The following is a 17,690-nucleotide window of genomic DNA, read 5'->3' on the forward strand; positions in this document are numbered from 1 at the left end:
AAAAATAAAGCAAAGGTTGCAAAAACACATTGGCAGAAATGTGCATTTCACACATCACCTGCACTTCTCAAACACAGGGGGGAATCTGTGCAGGTTTTTGAAGAAAAAAAACCCAGCACAATACAAATTTCCCAAGCATTTTCCACTACAGTTTTCTTGTCAGTGATTTCAACCTTCTTTGCAAGGTGACATTTAGCAGATTTAGCTAACAGACATTCAGCTCAATTATTTTACTGCTGAGGTTTAATTTGCAGGTGACTGCCTCCAATTAACCCATGCTTTAGATCCAAGTCTGGGACTTGTATACTCATATTCAAACAAAAACCCTAAAGAAAGGTTAACAAAACCCTGGTGCCAACATGCACCTGAAAGAAGTTAACATGTTACTTAAGTAACATGATTAAGTGTTACAAAGCCTATCCCACAGTTTCAAGACAAGCAGCAATAGGAAGACAGTAACACATAAGGGATGATCCTGACACAAAACCCTCACCCAGAACTCGTCCTAGAACAAATACTTAACTCCAGAGGTGTTTCTGTGTTTTATAAAAACACACTAGAGAAAATGCATGAACATTTCTGTATCTGTTTTGCTAATCCTTTCATGCAGACAGGAAGCTCTGAATAAAACAGCAATCAGTTTCTCACTTCCCATTACAGCTGATGTACAAAAATATTTGTTACTGCGCTATGGAAACAGTCCATGTCGATACTGAATCACTTTCATTTCAATACAGTTGTTTTTTGCTCTTCTTACTATAAAAACCTTAATGGAAAAAAGACAGGAATTCATATTGTATGGAAGGTTTTATTGATTTCTAAATTGCTGCCACTTACATCAGGTATAGCACTTTCATTCCAATCCAACAAAACTAAGAAGAAGCTGCTGTTAGACACTTGTTTCAGTAAGCCTTTCAGCTGCCAAATACATATTGTTCTGCACAACTCTCATGCTGCCAGCAACACAACAGCATTGTAGCTGCACAGCTTACACTGTATGCCTCAGTATAAGCAAAGAGTCATCTGAAAATTCATCCCTTTTACCAGTTACACTTTTTTATTTTGCAAACAAAACCCATTTCCTCACTTCTCTGCAATTTTATACACAGTATAAAACAAATCTCAGGGTTTTTGGTAGAAATTATTTGAGCCTATACAAAAGACAAAATCAAATTTTATGTAATTAAGTACAGTAATTATTTCCTGCGACTCCCATTGAAGATTACTTAAACTGCCATTGCACTGTGGCCCTTTCTAGAATCATGGATAATCCATCCAGTAAATCAGATCCTCCTCTTTTGCTTCACCTTATGACTGACATGGACAAATCTAATGTCACTGTGTATCCTACACGATCAGGCCTACGTGTTTCACAGCTGACTATCCAGGCTTACTTGCACCAGAGAAGCACTTTGATGAAATATGATAATCTTGATGCACCATAAACAATACTAACATAAAAACACGTGATGATATTCACATTACTGTCAAGGGGAAGAAAAAACTGCTGTGAAGGAAACGAACAAGTCAATCAAATGTTCGAGAATACACTTAAAAAAAAAATCACACTTAGAACTGGGCAGCCTATCCTAGGGCCAAAAGGGAAACATATTATCCCAAGTAATAGTGCATGGCCTTTAATGTATAAACAAAATCTTTACTGAGGGCACAAAAAAGAAATGCTTTGGTAACCACTGTCCCAAGATACCAGATTCCTGAAGAAGCTCACAGAAGGAACACAGGTTCTTAATGAGACTTTCTGATTTCTCTTCAAAATGATAAAGAGTAAAATACATGCAGTTTCTAAAGTAAAGTGCCAGTACAGAAAAGACATGCTAGAACTGTTGCCCATAGCTAGAGATGTAATTTCTCCTTCCTCATTCCAAACTATTAAAAAAAAAAAAACTTCTTAAAAAAAAACCCAAAACAAAATTAAACCAAAAAAATCCTCAGCAATCCTATGTCTTTTCAAGTTAAGTTGTTTCTCTCTGCTCTGTTTTCCTAAACAGGATTTCACTGCAAGGAAAAAAATTCTGTATAACAGCAATAATTCACCGTTTTCTGGAATGCAGCATTATAGTAGCAGTATACAACATGCATAAGCCACAATCTGGATTTTGAACTGTTATATTAGTTAACATGGAAAGAACTGTAATCAAGATCCAGAAAAATTCAAATTACCACTCAAATAAAAGACCCTTAATCCAACTGGTAAAGACCAAATATTCCCCGTCCTATTTTGTGAAGTTGCTTCCAATAGTAGCTTATTCAGTTATTTATGCAGCATGAACTCCCTTAAAATGACATTGTCTAACATTCAGATTATAAATACAAGACCTCCTATGTATCATAAAAAAGACAAAAATTGTCATAATATGAACACGTAATTTTACTAGCTTTTTGTAAATTACATTGCAAATAACTCACTTCTCTAACACAAATCCTAGATTTGAAAAAAGTCAGACTGCTAGAGAGTAGAAATAATTATTGTGAACTGCTTGACATCAATGCTTGATATCAGCGAGGCCACAGACTAATTCTCTAGCCAATGCAGCTATTAACACTGCTAGCAAATTTGCCAATAATGGAATGGCCAGATGACAACGATTTTCTCCACCGCCCTGTGAAAAGGAAGCAGTTTAGAGCAGCACAGAAATCACAGATAAGCAGTAGCAAAGTTTACATTTTTACTGCTTGTTATGTGACCATTTGTAGAGCCAATGACAGATTTGTCCCTTCAGAAGTAAAAACTACTTTCAGTAACAGTTTATTTTAAATTCCTTCCTGAGATCATGGGAAGACAGCAACCTGTAAAATAAGGCTTAAATGACTTAAGAGCTTTTCCTCTAGCTGAATTTTAAGAGTTCACTGCACTCTACTGTCATATATGCTTTAGATAACTAGAAAAAGCAAACAGCTCATCTACAGAAAAAGTCAACTGGTCCTGCAAACAAAGTGATTTGACAGCAGTCCTTGCTACAGAAGGCCCACTCTGATATAACTAAGGGAAGATGACTGCTTCCATTTGATCATTCCCCTGGGGAAAGATACACTCTGAAGATCCATTTCATTCAATAACAAAGCACCAGCAATGCTCAGTGCCATGTTTATAAAGCAAACTACCTTATTATTGTGTTGTCCTGCTTGTTTGTAAATTACTGAGTAACTCTAATTTAGTACAGACTTAGCCTATGTACAATAAACAATATTGGTCTAAAATGTGAAAGTGTCCCCAAAGAACTTCCAGAAGATGACTTCTATGCATAAATTTGTGATTAACTTTTGAGGTCAAGCAAGGGTGTTTCAGACAACCTAGCTCATCAAAATATTTTTATAAGAATCTATTGAGTGTAAACCTAAAAAAATAACCACCTGCACACCTATCTTTTTCATGAACCATACCTGCTCCACAAAGTTAAGATTCAACTGGTCTGCTGGAATTGCAACAAAAAAAGACAAAAGGAAAGAGAAATAAAATTTATTATAAAACATGTTGTAATAGCAATGACTTAGCTGACTTCTTCCCCTGCTGTTCTAGGCAGAACAAAATCTGACTGAATGCTCTCAGGAAAGCCAAAACAAAATTACAGAAGTAGTATGTTGCCACACTAAAATCGCTTTCTCTTGATAATTTCTGGTTTCCAGCTGACAGGATGGGTTTCTTCAGTCTAAAGAGAAAAAAAAAATCTCATAAGGATTATTTTATACTTGAAACTCACCTATAATTGAGGTTTAGTTTAAAATACTATTTATGAAGTATATATACTCTATTTCACATGTGTAGTATTATTAATACCTAATCTACAATGTAACTAATTTATCCAAATTAAATTTTCTATCATCTGTCTGAAGTACATAGCAATACTTGTTCTGTACTTGTCTTTTTTTTTTTTCCAGCAAGGAAAATGATCAGGCTGCCAGTGGCATTTCCAAAACAACACTGTGGTTATCAAAGCACATGAGCAGGAGTTGCCAGTGACAGGCCTTCCAGACATATCAACATCAGTATCGGCACATGTCATGGAGTGTATTTTGCACAACTTCAAAACTGATAAAAAATTCCTGATTCTAAGAGTTACTCCTGGTCTGATTCAGTGCAAAATTCCAAGGTTTCATAAAAATTCTTATATTCTTTAGATTACAGTCATCTGTTGTCTTCTCCACTGGTAAATCAATTAATATTTTAGAATAACAGTTTGAAAATAAGCTCTTGACTCTAAAATCTGTCAAGGCCAATAACTAGTCCAGATCATACAAATAAGTATAATAAACCTTAAAAGTGCAATCCTTTTGCTAATTCCCATGTTGTTATCAATACAACCCCACACAGTTCCCCACTGGGTCCAAAACCCAATGTACATGATTGTATTCAGGTCTCTCCAAACTTCACCAAAAAGGCCTTTTACAGAAGAGTTCACAGACCTGACACTTATTTGTACTACAGCATACAACAATAATTAGGAATGCAGAAATTAGCTCCTGTCCTGTTAATGCTAATACAGAGATTTCTTTCAAACTTCAACAAAATGGATTATGTAAGTATGAACATGTCCCCTACAGATATGTGTTACATTTGTCTGAATTTTTCTGATTTTATGAAAATACTTTAAAAAGACACTTTGACATACCGCAGTATCATCTTCTTTGTATACTTTAATGGTTTTATCAGCTTCAGCCGTTAGCAATCTGCTTTCTGACTGGTCAAAAACACAAGCAAATATTCCTGATTCACTGTCCAAAGAACCCGGCTGTACAGCTGCATGTACTCTCTGGAAATTGTATCCAGTTCTCCAGTCCCAAAGGTGCATAGTGCCATTATCAGCTACAACAAAGAAACAAACTTAGTATTTTGACCAGTTAATTTCTATATTTTCTAAAAACAGCATCATGAACAACTAGTAAATACATCAGGAATACATCACACAACATTCATGTAGAATTGCTCAGTACACCCTATAAATTCTCCTATTTTCTGCTGTTTCCTTCCTCAGAATCTCATCCAGATTTTTATCAGATAACCCAGAGAGATGACAGACTATATCACATATAGTGGCATTCTGAATATCAAGCTCCCTGCTCAGTAGCTCCACTGAAGTTGAATAAGGAGGCATCATTCTCCCATAGAGATTAGGACATTAAGGACTTAATGCAAAGTAGGTTAAATGTTTGCAGAGATTTTATTCCAAATCCAGTTTAAACCACCTCCAGTATTGCTGCTACTGGCATCAGCTACAGGACATTCACAGAAATCTGAACTCTCTATTCAGAAGGATGCTCTCAAGAAAATTTTTCAGTTACAAAACCCAACAGCCTTCAAAAGCATTATCTAGCGAAAACAGATCTATTAAAAATTAAATTTCTCCACAGCTGCCAGCTAGACTAGAAATTCAGATGTTTCAAGAAGGGTGTTTCTACAGTATAAAACTACAAGGTAAAATCAACTTATTTTGATTCAGCATCACCTTCTCTGAAGTTGCTATAGATAGCATTAGGATGTAAAGGGGAGAATTGATACTCAAATTTTAACTTTTTGAAAGTCACAATTAATATCAGTAAAATGATAATAGGGTTTTTTTATGTAGAGAAGGTGTTTTTTAAGACTCAGCTACTACTAACATAAAAAAGTCTTAAAAGGATGTTCTGAGAGTGTCTTCAAATAGTAATAATGACGTATAAATCCAATCCAGTATTTTGTCAAGTTCTTGTTCTTACTGGGGATGAGCCATTTGTTAAACACAGCTTTATCCAAATTTTAAAATCAAGGGCCCCTTTTACACATAGTTGGAAACATAACCAGAGTAAGGAGACAATGTTATTGACTGTTTCCCAATTCCTGCTTAGCACATTTTCATCTTATCCCACATCCCTAGCCTACAGGACCAAGGGCACATTGAACCAAGTGCCTTATTCCCATTTAGCTTTAGCAAGATGCTTCTACATCCTCTATCCAGTCTCACTGCCTCAACATGCAGCTAACTCTAGAGGAGGCACTAATGTCCAGCAGGTCATAAAAGATGGACTCTGGAGTCTTGCAGCAGCAGCCAGATGAGAAGAGTAAACCTTTTCCATGCAGCACATTAGAAGTCCTTCAAATTTATTTTACTTGCATGCAGCTCAGAAACATCCAAGGTCATCAAAGTGGCCCTACTCACTACAAAATGAAATGGTGTCCTGCAGCAGGCTGAGAGGCCTAGTAAAGCAGAGCTCCATGAGCATCTCTGCCTATGGACCTCCAGCCATATATACATGGGGGAGAGGAGAGGAATGTGTATTTCTCGTTTTTACCTCCTGAAACCAGAACACCATCGGAATTTACAGCCAGTGTGTTTATAATAGCATTGTGACCAGAGAGATTCTGGATGAAATTTCCATCTGGGAATTTCCACTGCTTAATATTATCTGGAGAACCAGATGCAAATGTGTAACTGAAAGAAAATAAACACAGTATATTAAAGCTCAAAATAGCTGTAGTGAAGCAAATGTTCTTCATTAAAACTATTGCTAAACACTAGTTGCAAAATTACTTAATATTAAAACTGCTTTTCTGTTTACTTCACATAAAATTAAGCAATTTTATGAAGTCATGAATTACCTCCTTCTACTGTTTTCTTTCTACTTCATAAACTAAACTTCGTAACATCCTGTATGCTGTAGGATTTAATATGCAAACAAATATTTAAAATGCACATTAAGTTCACTTCAGTTGTTATTCTGGCAAATTTTCATGTATCAGGGCATCACGAGCAAAGGCAACAGGATAAAAAGGTAACAAACCCCAAGCACAGGCTAATGCCTAGTCTTCCAAAGTTACATAAGCAAGGAAAAAGCCCTGCAAAAACGTAACTACGAAAGATAAACTCTTCCACTGAGTTACCCCAAAATAAAAATGTCCTTCATTTGAAAATGTGCAAGCAGTTATATGGTTATTTGGCTAGCCCGTAGGAATACTTTCATTTGCCACAATGTCCAGGGAATTTGCTGTCTATTTAAAAGATACCACAAATAAAAAAGTTGAGTATACGAGAGTTGAGTACGAGAAAATACCACAAAATTAAAAAAACAGAAATACTGAACTATAGGCTTACAGTTGCTACTGTTTGACAAGAACACTTCAAGTTTATTTTCAGAAAGGTGTAATTGATGAAGCTAAACCCTGAATTACTTTTTTTTCAGAATGTAAGTAAAATAGAGGCCTTTTCTATAGCTAACAGGTGACACAATTTTTCAGCCACAAACTGGAACACAGTTATTCATATCAAAGATTCTGAACTTTTGATAGTAGTGATGGAATGTAATTTTAAAATATTAAAGGCACAGAAGTAATCAAGTTCTATGTCAACTCCTTTTCTCCATTGTTTTAATGGGGATCCAAACAGGCAACTGTTATGCACCAAAATACAGCATATAAATTCAGAGCACTTGCAAGAACATCTGCTTCAAAGCTTCAATTCTCACACTGAGGTTTTTTTTAAGGCCTGTTAATTTGAAATGCCTTGTGCAGTGAACCACATATTCAAAACAAAGACCATTCTATTAATCGCTGCCTCCTTCAGCATTAATCACACGTGTGCATTGGCCCATTACAAAACTACTGCAATTCCTGCCCACAACCATTCAGTTACATATTTATTATTAGCCTTATGAGCACTGTGTCACCGAGTTTTAAGGACTGAATGAAAGGCACACACATAAGCAACTCTGTGGGATACAAGGCATTCCCAGGATTGCCAATGTACACCAATGCCAATACTAGGGAAGCACAATCAGTAAAATATATCTGATAATTGACATGGACATTTTTGCATCATCCTAAGTGCATTAGTTTCTCACATTATTATGCTCTACCATTCTACATCATTACTCACATTGGCTCTCTTCAATTCTCAAAAAACTATGAAAGTGTAACAAAATAAAGAAAACTTACTGTCTTGGATGTAGCACTACTGCTCTTACAGATTTCTTGTGATTTGTTAAAGTAACACGAGTTTTTCCTGCCACTAAGTCCCAGAGCCGTATGGTAGTATCATGACTGCCTACAATGAGAAGAAAATTTCAAAAAAAACCAGTAGAAACCATCACCTTGATATTATCATAATCACTACTTTGCTAAGGCAGCCAGAATGATGTGAGAGAGACATAAGTATTGTACTAATGCCACCTCAGACGAAGATGATGCCAGATTGCAAAAGATCTTCAGTTTGGAAAAGATTTGGATTTTTACTCAGTCTTAAACCCAAGAATTAAGAAATTACACTGCAAAGCTGCATTTTGACATAATGGGAATGAAGACAAACACTTAACCACAGTACTGGACACTCCTTAACTGAAATATCACAGAAAATGCAAGTCTCAATACATATTATAACACAAATGAAAACGCCAGAAAAAAAGGAAGCGCAGAAAAGCATTCAAACAATGCACAGCCATATTTGCTTAAACATACCATTAACAGTATGTAATAACCACTGCATGGCCCATTTTCAACAGAAACTAGTAAAAGATTTGAGCAAATTAACCAAGATAACATTATGAACATCACACAATTACTGAACAAATACATTCACCATTCGGTTTTTCAATCATGTTACTCATGAAACTACACCTACTATACCTGTAATAATTTGTGGTTCTGCAGCTTGGCACTTCACAGTTGCTACTGCATTTGTATGTCCTGACAGTGTGTGCACGCTGGCTTTTGTCCTTACATCCCAAATCTATGAAATCACAGCAAATATGTCAGAGGTCAGTAACAGGTGAATATTCAATATATTTTAGGCACTGTCATTGATTACATAATTTCCTTGCCATAGTCCTACAGATTAAAGAATGGTATTTAGGTGGTATTTTTCACCCAACCATTTATTACAGAACTGCCTCAGCTGGCAAACTTCAAGGAGAGCAGGAACCTGCCAGTGACCTTCCAGGCATATGGATAATTCAAGCCACCATAATCCCATACCACCTTCTAAGCAATAAATAAATACTAAGCAATCCTACATATACTATGTAGTCTACCTACTAAATTAAGAAATAAAACATTATCCTGAAGTGACATGGCACGTTCGTGCATTTGAGCTTCAATTTTATCAACAATATAAGACAAAGCTAATCACACAATCATCTTAGTATTTCATTTAAATTGATGATAACTTCTGCTAAGTGCTCATTTTTACAAATGAAGATATTGAAATACACATATCAAGATGTTTAAACACAACAATGCTATACTTACTCGTGCTGTTGAATCCCTGCTGCATGTCACCAGCACATCTATTGTTGGATGCAAGTCCAAGCCATAAACAGCACTTAGATGCCCGTGGTAATGTCTGATAACCTAGATGAATAAAAACCATGCAAACCAATAATTGAAAGAATATTCTAAATCCTTTGATTTTTGTATTTGTTACTGCTAATTCTTCAATTAAAGAAACTGCAGCTTACCTTATTGTATTCAAGATCCCAGCATTTCACTTGTTTGTCTTCTCCACAAGAAAAGAGGTATGGACTTCTTGCACTTACTATCACCCCGCGTACAGTACTGATGTGTCCCGTCAAAGACAATTTCAATTTGCCACTAGCAAGGTCCCAAATCTGCACCAAAACAGGTATTTTAAGGTAGACAGGAAAAAGCTACACAGTGAATCTGGGTAAATAGCCCAGATGTAACTGAACCTGCCACATAAACACTTGCACTCCAGATACTATCATGTAATAAATGAAATTTCAAGAAAAGAATAGCAAAATAAGTGAAATCTCAAGAAAAGAACTCCACAAATCCTTTATGACAAGGTAACAAAAGAAAAAAGTTCTGCAGTTCGTTATTCTGCAAACAGTAAACAAGAAATTGTTTCCAAGGGCTGGAAACATTTTTAAATAAAAAGAGCACCAAAAAACCCCACCCCCTGCAAACTCTGTCAGTCATTTCTTCCAACTTCTTACCTTTATGGTTCTGTCAGCAGAGCCAGTAACAAACCACTGATTTCCTGGTTCTACTGCAATACATCTCACCCAGCCCAGATGACCACTGATAACCTTGAGAAAGAAAAAAAAAAAAAAATTATATCAGAAATGATACAACACCTTTAGATGTAATTTTCCTTCTCCAACACTGAAATTTGCTAGTATTTACCAAGAAAGGTCAAATGTGAAATCAGATCTGAAGACAGCTTGATTTCTACTACAGTTAAAGAGAAAACTAGAAATTTACATACACCAGACTTGGGGAAGCTGCAATATGTAACTACCTTATTTGTAAAAGCAACTTTTTTACATCCTATGAGAGTCCATAACACTGTGGCTCAACACTTGAAGCTTTGCAGAGAAAAGACTGTATTCGAGCACAGATTCCTTCTGCTGCTGTACAGTGCTTATACAAAGAACAATTATAAAAACATTGGCTATTAAATCACATTTCTTAAAGCACACCATCGCCTTCTTTTTCCCAAAACAGGGGTAATATGAGAGTTGGACACTTTCCAATAATAAAATTATGGAGCCTGATCTCACAAGGAATACTCCGCCAACACATGCTTTGCTTTCAGCGACCCATTTCTCTAAATTTTCCAAAGTCAGACAGCTAAAACCAAACCTCAACCAGTTTCACTGGACGTCATGTTTCAGGTATTGTCATACAGCTCATTTCAAAAGATTTAAAACACAAGGAAGCTTCTTAGGCAGAAATATAGCAAGCCTTCCAGCAAATTTATCGTAACACAGCTACAAGAGTAAAAGAGAGGTTCAAAGAGAGACTATGTGTATACATAACTTTGTTGTGATCACTTTTTGATCCCATTTTTATATCATATTTAATTCTATTTTTGTGAATGAGAACAAAAATTATGATTTGAGATCTTACATAGAGTATGTTTACTTTTATATGCACATTTGTGTCATGTAATTTCTAACTTACTCTGTACAGTTTCCAAGGTGGATGCCACTGAGGTTTGGGCATGGTTGGAGCCTTCTTTGGCATTAATGCAGAATTTTTGTTTCCACCAGCTTCCACCATAGCCTGTAAGTTAAAAGAAGGGTTACTCTTCTGGTTTGTAGCTTATCTCTTTGTCCAAAGCCTAAAACTTTCTCATTCTGCCTTCTCAATACTGATTAAATTTAGTCAGTCATGAGATCTCCAGGCAACACATACATGGATCCAGAAGCAATCTGGTCATCAGGTACTGTTCAAGTTAGATGTGCAACAGACTCACCACAGACATCCCAGGAGGTTGGGAACGCTCAGACATTCCAGCATGCCTGTAAATGTCACCCACACCAGCAGCTGTCCGGTTTGCATCCAGCCTGGGGGGAGTGATAATGGTTCATGAGTTGCAATTGAGTTTCTCCTGCTAAGTGATAAGGCATCACAGGGTTGCACCCAGCAGAGTGTTGTACACCTCCCAAGATGAAGAGTCCACAACCTCTCCTGGCATCCTGTCCAGAACCTGACCACCCCAAGGTACAGATACCACAAGGATTCAAGTTCTTCTCTTCTAACTAAACGTTTCCCTTGTCCCAACTTCCACCTACTGCCTCTCATGACAGTACAAAATAAAAAGCATACAGAAAAACAATGCCTGTCCACACTAAAAGCAGTTCCTTTAAGAATATTCTAATTACTCCAAGTAGCTCTTATCCCAGCTTCTGTGATTTGCCTTGCAATTCCCACAGATAACAGTGTCAATGAGGTAACAAAGCAGTACCTGGACTGGGAAGCAGGAAGTGCTACAGCTAAGGACTGTGCTGCAGATTCACTTGGCATCCTCTGGACCTTCGTATCTGCTGTCAAAGCCACACCTTGAAAAAAAAACCCACATCGGAAACAAAGACAACTCCTTTAAACAGGAACTCAAAAGTGTATTATACAAACATACATATATACATATACCTGCAAACAAGGGCCTGACACACTTGTAATATAAATTCTCATCCTTCAATAACGTTTTCACATCCAATTCAAATCTACAGAAATCTTAATTTTGGCACAAATCTTTCCCATCTTGATCTACTACATATGTGAGCATAAAATTTCTAGAGTACAAAACAGTATGTCGTGGAAACAAAAAAAAAAGTTTAACTAGGAGCAGCATTCATTTTATATTCAGCTTTAACTGCTATGGAAATCCAAACACCACAGAAATAAACATGATCTTGTGAAGCATTTGCTAATTTAGGCCCTTTAGCACATTTATAATCCATCCCTATGTGGTGTTTGGCATCACATAGTGGTGCCAGAACTACAAAAGGTTTAGTCCTACTGAAGTGAGAATTTCAGGCTACATATGCAGATTTTTAAGCTTATCTCAAGAACAGCAGATATTGTCAAAAAAAAATATTAAAAACTCTTTGTAAAGTACAGGTTTTTTGCAGGCTGGTGAATTTAACTCATCACTTTATTTCTTTTCCTAACCAAACTTCTGTCAGTTGACAATAAATTCAGTATTTGGGCAAAATATTCAGGTTAAAACAAGAAACAGCAAAGAAACAAATCTGATTTTCAACCCTGATATAAATGATTCTATTAAAAGAACACTAAACTTAAGGAAGCCACTGTGAGCAATTCTTGTCCCCATAGTTAGAAGCAACTATGCCCATTTTTTAATGGTTGAGGGTTCACTGAACACCCACATCTGTTAAGTTATAAATCAAAACAACGGATTTTCCACTATATTCATAATAAACTTAAGCACAATAAAAGATCAACAGCTAAAACTAAGTTCTTACAAGAACAGAGCAGGATCATTCAGTAGCAGTGGCAATGAGCAATGGCCAGTGTAACAATACAGAAACATAACCCTTACAAGCACTAAAATTACTACACCCTCAAATCTCTTCCCCAGAGCAAGGTGGTGAAACCTGCACCTTTCTGCTCTGGTGATGAAAAGCAGGCAACATTCCACTACTATTAATTATGGATTCACATCAAGAGGAAGCCTGCTCCTGCAAGGATGAAGGATATCTTATTCATACAGGAAGCCAAAAAATCCATTTAAACACTTGCAAAATTTTACTTTACTTACCTGGCCCAGATGGGTATGGGTGTGTACCAGTTACCATATACTCAACTTCTTGTCCTAAAGAGCAAGAGAATGTTATATTAATTATTACATTTCATACTGCACTGCAAACAATGCACTCGAACAGCAAACAGAGGAAAAGAGAGCAAATCGTACACAGCAGAAGAAACCAGTAATCACCTCCAATGTACTTCAACATTTCTCGCACTTTCATTAATTTAATTTGTTCTGGTTATCTCCGTTTTAGAAAACTGTAAAAGAAATTAATTTCAGTAGTGAAGCTACCGTTCAGTTTTTAAGAGGACTCAAGAAAAAAATCTTCATACTGCCTTTGAAGCAGATATCGTGTATACAAAGAGTATGAGTGTCAGAAAAGTAAGCCAGTCAGTTGATTGTCTCTGCTGTCACATTCTTCTTAAAAGATTTTTCATTCTCTCTCAATAAGCTTCACTTTCACCATACTTCCAAATAAAGCACCATGAGCAGAATCTCAGTATCAACTTAGTACCAACTACCTCAACTAAAACAAGAGAGCATTTTTAGAAAAGAAACTTTCATACAAGATCTAACTAATACATACACGTTTTCTACATCACAAAACATATATTGAAAAAAACTCAAGAGATTTGAAATGAAGTGTTTACTGGTTTAAAAACTGCACAGCTAAAAGACTGCAAATATAGTATGAAACAAAACTAAAATAACAAAAAAAACCACCCCAAACAAAAAACAGCAAAAATGCCAACACAAACAAAAGTCAACAAAAGAACATGTCCTTAATCATCATGAACTTGCCAACATAAGAAATACATTACTCAACTCTTAATACCTAAGTACATCACACACTAAAATTACCAAAAATTATTCTTTTCACCAACTAATCACTATAAAAAATTCACAGCACCCAATAGCTCCTTTGTTAAAACTATCTTTCCCGTTTTTCTAAATCACTTACCTCCTGTGGACCCTAGCAAAAAAAAAAAAAAAATCAAAAAAGGTTTGTTTTGATATCTGTATTTATCTCCAGTGGAGTAACACTAGACTGCATTCTGCAGATTTTACATCAGTGAGACTGCAACAAAAGGAAGGATAAACACAGCACTAAGAGCACACTAACCTTGATTTCCAGAGTACTGTTTGTGTCCATAGGGATCCCCAGTGTTGGGGCCTCCTTTCTCCCTCAGGTTCTCTTTGAGCGTGGGCATGTGCAGCACTGAGCCATACTCCGTGCGCAGCTTGACTGCCATCTTCACCTTGTGGCTGTGGAAAGAGGAAAGCAAAACCCTCACTGAACCCCAGCTTCTGAACTGTTACCAAGTTTTGAAATATTGTACAGAGAATGTCATAAAACTTACTCTACAACTCTAATATTTCTGTCCCCTCAAGATTACACTGCTGACAGTATAGAAACATCTGATTTTCTGACTTGAGTCAGAAATTGACAATCATTGACAGAGTTTAAAACTTCACTGAATGCAGCAGCACTTACCTTTCTTCATCCAATGGGATAGGCTTGGCATTATCAGCTACAAACATGTCATGGGTTCTCTTCAAAGACCTGAACACAAGTGTGTGCACAGAATGCTTTTGGACTTCCTAAAATAAAGGAAAGAGCATTTAAATAAGTTTGAACAGATTTGAATGAAAAACTGAACACTGAAACATAAATTGAACTGAGCAGCAATTACAAATCTCAGTTCTATGGCATGCAACCATTGGGTTCACAGAAGACACTAATCTTGGAAACTAAAAAGCTAGGTTATTATGTTAGTTGTTTTACTTCAGTGTTTATTCAAAACTATATTCTAGTCCTTGAAAACTTACAAGACTTTGAAAAGCAAGCCAAAAACTTTTATCAAACTTTCTGCACTGGTATCTACACGACAAATCCATGAGTATAAAAGTTTTATCCCACATCCTCCCCAGATCTGTTTTTATATGTGGGCAATAAAGAAGTCAATTCTGAAAAAAAACCCAAAAACTTTTAAGTTTCCTTCACCACCACTGTAAAAAGAACATGAGCAATCCTGAATTTCTGTGCACAGTACCACTTCATGCTAACGTGGCTAATCACCACTCAACAACAGCAGCTGCTGACACCACAAATGGAGGAGTAGGTAACACCACGTCTCCTCAACATGGAAGAAACTTCTGCAAGTAATTTTTGACAGATGCTTTTTTGTAAAAAACCAGCTTATATATGGTTTCATCAGACAGCAGTCGTTGCACTTTCTTCTATAACCCTGACAACCCCATGTGCCTTCAGAAGTGCATGAAATTCACCCCACGGTAAAGATTTTACAACCTATAAAACCAGTGGCCTTCTCCACAGCTGTGCTCCCAAGCCCTCACAAAAAAACCCTGAGGTTGCCCTTATGGGCTAGCAGAGTCAGTAGCTCTCTGGTGGTAAAACACCCCAGCATCAGATCCCCACAATCATAGAATGTGCTGAGCTGGAAGTGGCTCACAAGGATCATTGTGTCCTGGCCCTACACAGGACACCCCAAGAGGCACACCCTGTGCACAAGAGCATTGTCCAAATGTTCATTGAACTCTGTCAGCCTTGCTGCTGTGACCACTTCCCTGGGGAGCCTGTTCAAGCACCCAACCACCTGTGGGTGAGAAAACCTTTTCCTAATATCCAACCTAAACCTCCCCGCCACAACTTCAGGCCATTCCCTTGGATCCCGTTACTGGTCACCACAGAGATCAGATCAGAGCCTGCTCCTCTGCTTCCCCCTCATGAGGAAGGTGTACACTGAAATGAGGTTTCCCTTCACCCTCTTCTCCAGTTTGAATATGGCAAGTGACCTCATCCATTCCTCATAAAGTTTTCTCTCTAGACCATTCATCTCCATATCCTTTATACCTTTTTTCTGTTATTGTGGTACCCAAAACAATACCCAGCACTCGAGGTGAGGCCGCCCCAGAGCAGAGCGGAGCGGGACAACCCCTTCTCTTGACAGGATGGCGATGCTGTGCCTGATGCTCCCCAGCACCAATTCCGCATTCGGCACAAGTCTGGCAAAGCAAACCCGCTGCCCGCTGCTCACTCCCGGGCCAGACACGCACACTCCGATGACCCGCACCCGCTGCGTTCTGCGGGCACCTCGCTGTCCCCGGGCCGACCCGAGCGGGGGCCGCGCAGACGGAGGGGCCGCCACGGACCATCCCCACAGCGGCCTTTCCCACCCGGGGGACAGTGAGCGTGGCGGGTGCGGGGCGGCGCTTCTCCCGCCCGGCTCCAACCCGCTCCCGCTCCTTGGTCTCGCCCAGAGCGCCTCAAGGGCGCGACAGTGTGAACGCGCGGAGCCCTCCCCCGTTCCTCACCTCCGCCATGGCGCCGCCGAACTCCCCCCGCCGCGGCCGCTATGGAGCCACTTCCGGCGCCTTCCCGCGCCGGACCGGAAGAGACGCATAAAGAGGGAAATGGAGGGAGTACCGAAGTGGAGAGGTGGGGCTTATGGCAACCCCTCCGCTTGGTGTACGGTGGACCGAGGGTTCGAGCCCCGCTGCCGGAGCTAGGCGGTGCGAGTCACTTCATCAATGTGTACAAATATATAAAGGGGTGGTGACAGGAGAATGGAGCCAGACTCTGCTCGGTGCTGCCAAGCAACAGGACATGAGGCAGTGGCCAGAAACTGATGCACAAGAAGTTCCACCTGAACATGAGGAAGAGCTACTGTGCAGATGTTGGTGTAGCGGCACAGAGAGTTTGCAGAGTCTCCCTCACCGGACATAGTTAAGAACTCTCTGGACACAGCCCTGTGCCGCATGCTCTGGGATGGCCCTGCTTGATCCGGCAGGTGTGACCCGGTGACCCCAGTCCCTGCACTCCCTCCAGGCTGAGCCATCCCGCGGGCGCGGTGTCCCCGGCGGCGGGCGCGGTGCGGGCAGGGGCCGGCAGAGGGCGGTGTGGCGCTGCGGGAGAGGCGCCGACGCTGCCGCGCTCCCGACCTGCAGCGGTGCCCGAGCGCCGCCCCCTCAGCGAGAGGGATCGAGCTGGGCCGTCCCGCTTGGGTCTGAACTACCGGACTTTGCAAATGTCTGGGGCCGTGGGGCTACAGGTTTCATGTATTGCTTTCCTCGTGAGTTCTCTAGGGTAAAGCCATACTGTGTTGAAGCGCGGTGGTATTGGATGTTAACCATTACAGCTGATCTTTTGGGAAGAGTGTCTTTAGTTAGGTTCCACGGGACCTCATTTCGATGGAGAATGAAGCGTCTGAATGAGCTGGCAACCCCCGCACTTCATGGCAAAGTGTTGGCTGTGAAAGGGCAGAGGTTGTAAATCTCTTCCAAATGTACCCTGCTACTCCACCTGACATTTCACTTCGATTCGTGAGCAGAATAACCAAATGCATCTGTGCAAATTTCAAATAGGCACCTACCTTCTCCACATATACTCATCTGCTCTTAACTCCAGGAAGTCTTGTCCTCCTGAGCAGTAGCTGGGATTTGGCCAGCTCATCTTTTGCAGCCACTCCTTCATGATGCTCTTCTTTACCACTCACTCTGCTTGACTGGCTGCCTTGACTGACTGCCTGCCTGAGCTGTGAACAGTTTACAAAACAATCTGAGCTAGAAGTAATTCAGTGCAACATAGTTGGTTCCAACCTGCTGTCTTTACTAGCTACAGGACAGCGTTAGCCTGGGATTACTTCTGGCACACAACTTGCCTGC

The 17,690-nt window shown here is 39.2% G+C and overlaps 1 protein-coding gene across 1 annotated transcript; it reads right to left on the reverse strand.

Annotated features, from left to right (window-relative positions):
• Positions 1-788: 788 nt before the first annotated feature.
• Positions 789-16,429, reverse strand: PLRG1 (pleiotropic regulator 1). Its single transcript, XM_009101210.4, has 15 exons — positions 16,341-16,429; positions 14,500-14,606; positions 14,128-14,270; positions 13,014-13,067; positions 11,697-11,790; positions 11,205-11,295; positions 10,910-11,011; positions 9,940-10,032; positions 9,442-9,591; positions 9,233-9,334; positions 8,612-8,714; positions 7,925-8,033; positions 6,286-6,425; positions 4,629-4,822; positions 789-3,668 (listed from the first exon to the last, which is right to left on the reverse strand). Exons 1-15 carry the CDS (start codon positions 16,347-16,349, stop codon positions 3,609-3,611), a joined length of 1,551 nt encoding a protein of 516 aa, XP_009099458.1. The 5' UTR covers positions 16,350-16,429; the 3' UTR covers positions 789-3,608.
• Between the last annotated feature and the right edge of the window lie 1,261 nt (positions 16,430-17,690).

This window comes from Serinus canaria, chromosome 4 (genome assembly GCF_022539315.1).
Source record: "Serinus canaria isolate serCan28SL12 chromosome 4, serCan2020, whole genome shotgun sequence".
Classification (NCBI taxonomy): domain Eukaryota; kingdom Metazoa; phylum Chordata; class Aves; order Passeriformes; family Fringillidae; genus Serinus; species Serinus canaria.

Coding starts and splice junctions, on each gene's coding strand:
- PLRG1 (XM_009101210.4), bottom strand. Junction 11,012..11,204: donor AACCTCCTGGGATGTCTGTG/GTGAGTCTGTTG, acceptor TTTAACTTACAG/GCTATGGTGGAAGCTGGTGG. Junction 6,426..7,924: donor GTAGTGCTACATCCAAGACA/GTAAGTTTTCTT, acceptor ATTTTCTTTCAG/TTACACATTTGCATCTGGTT.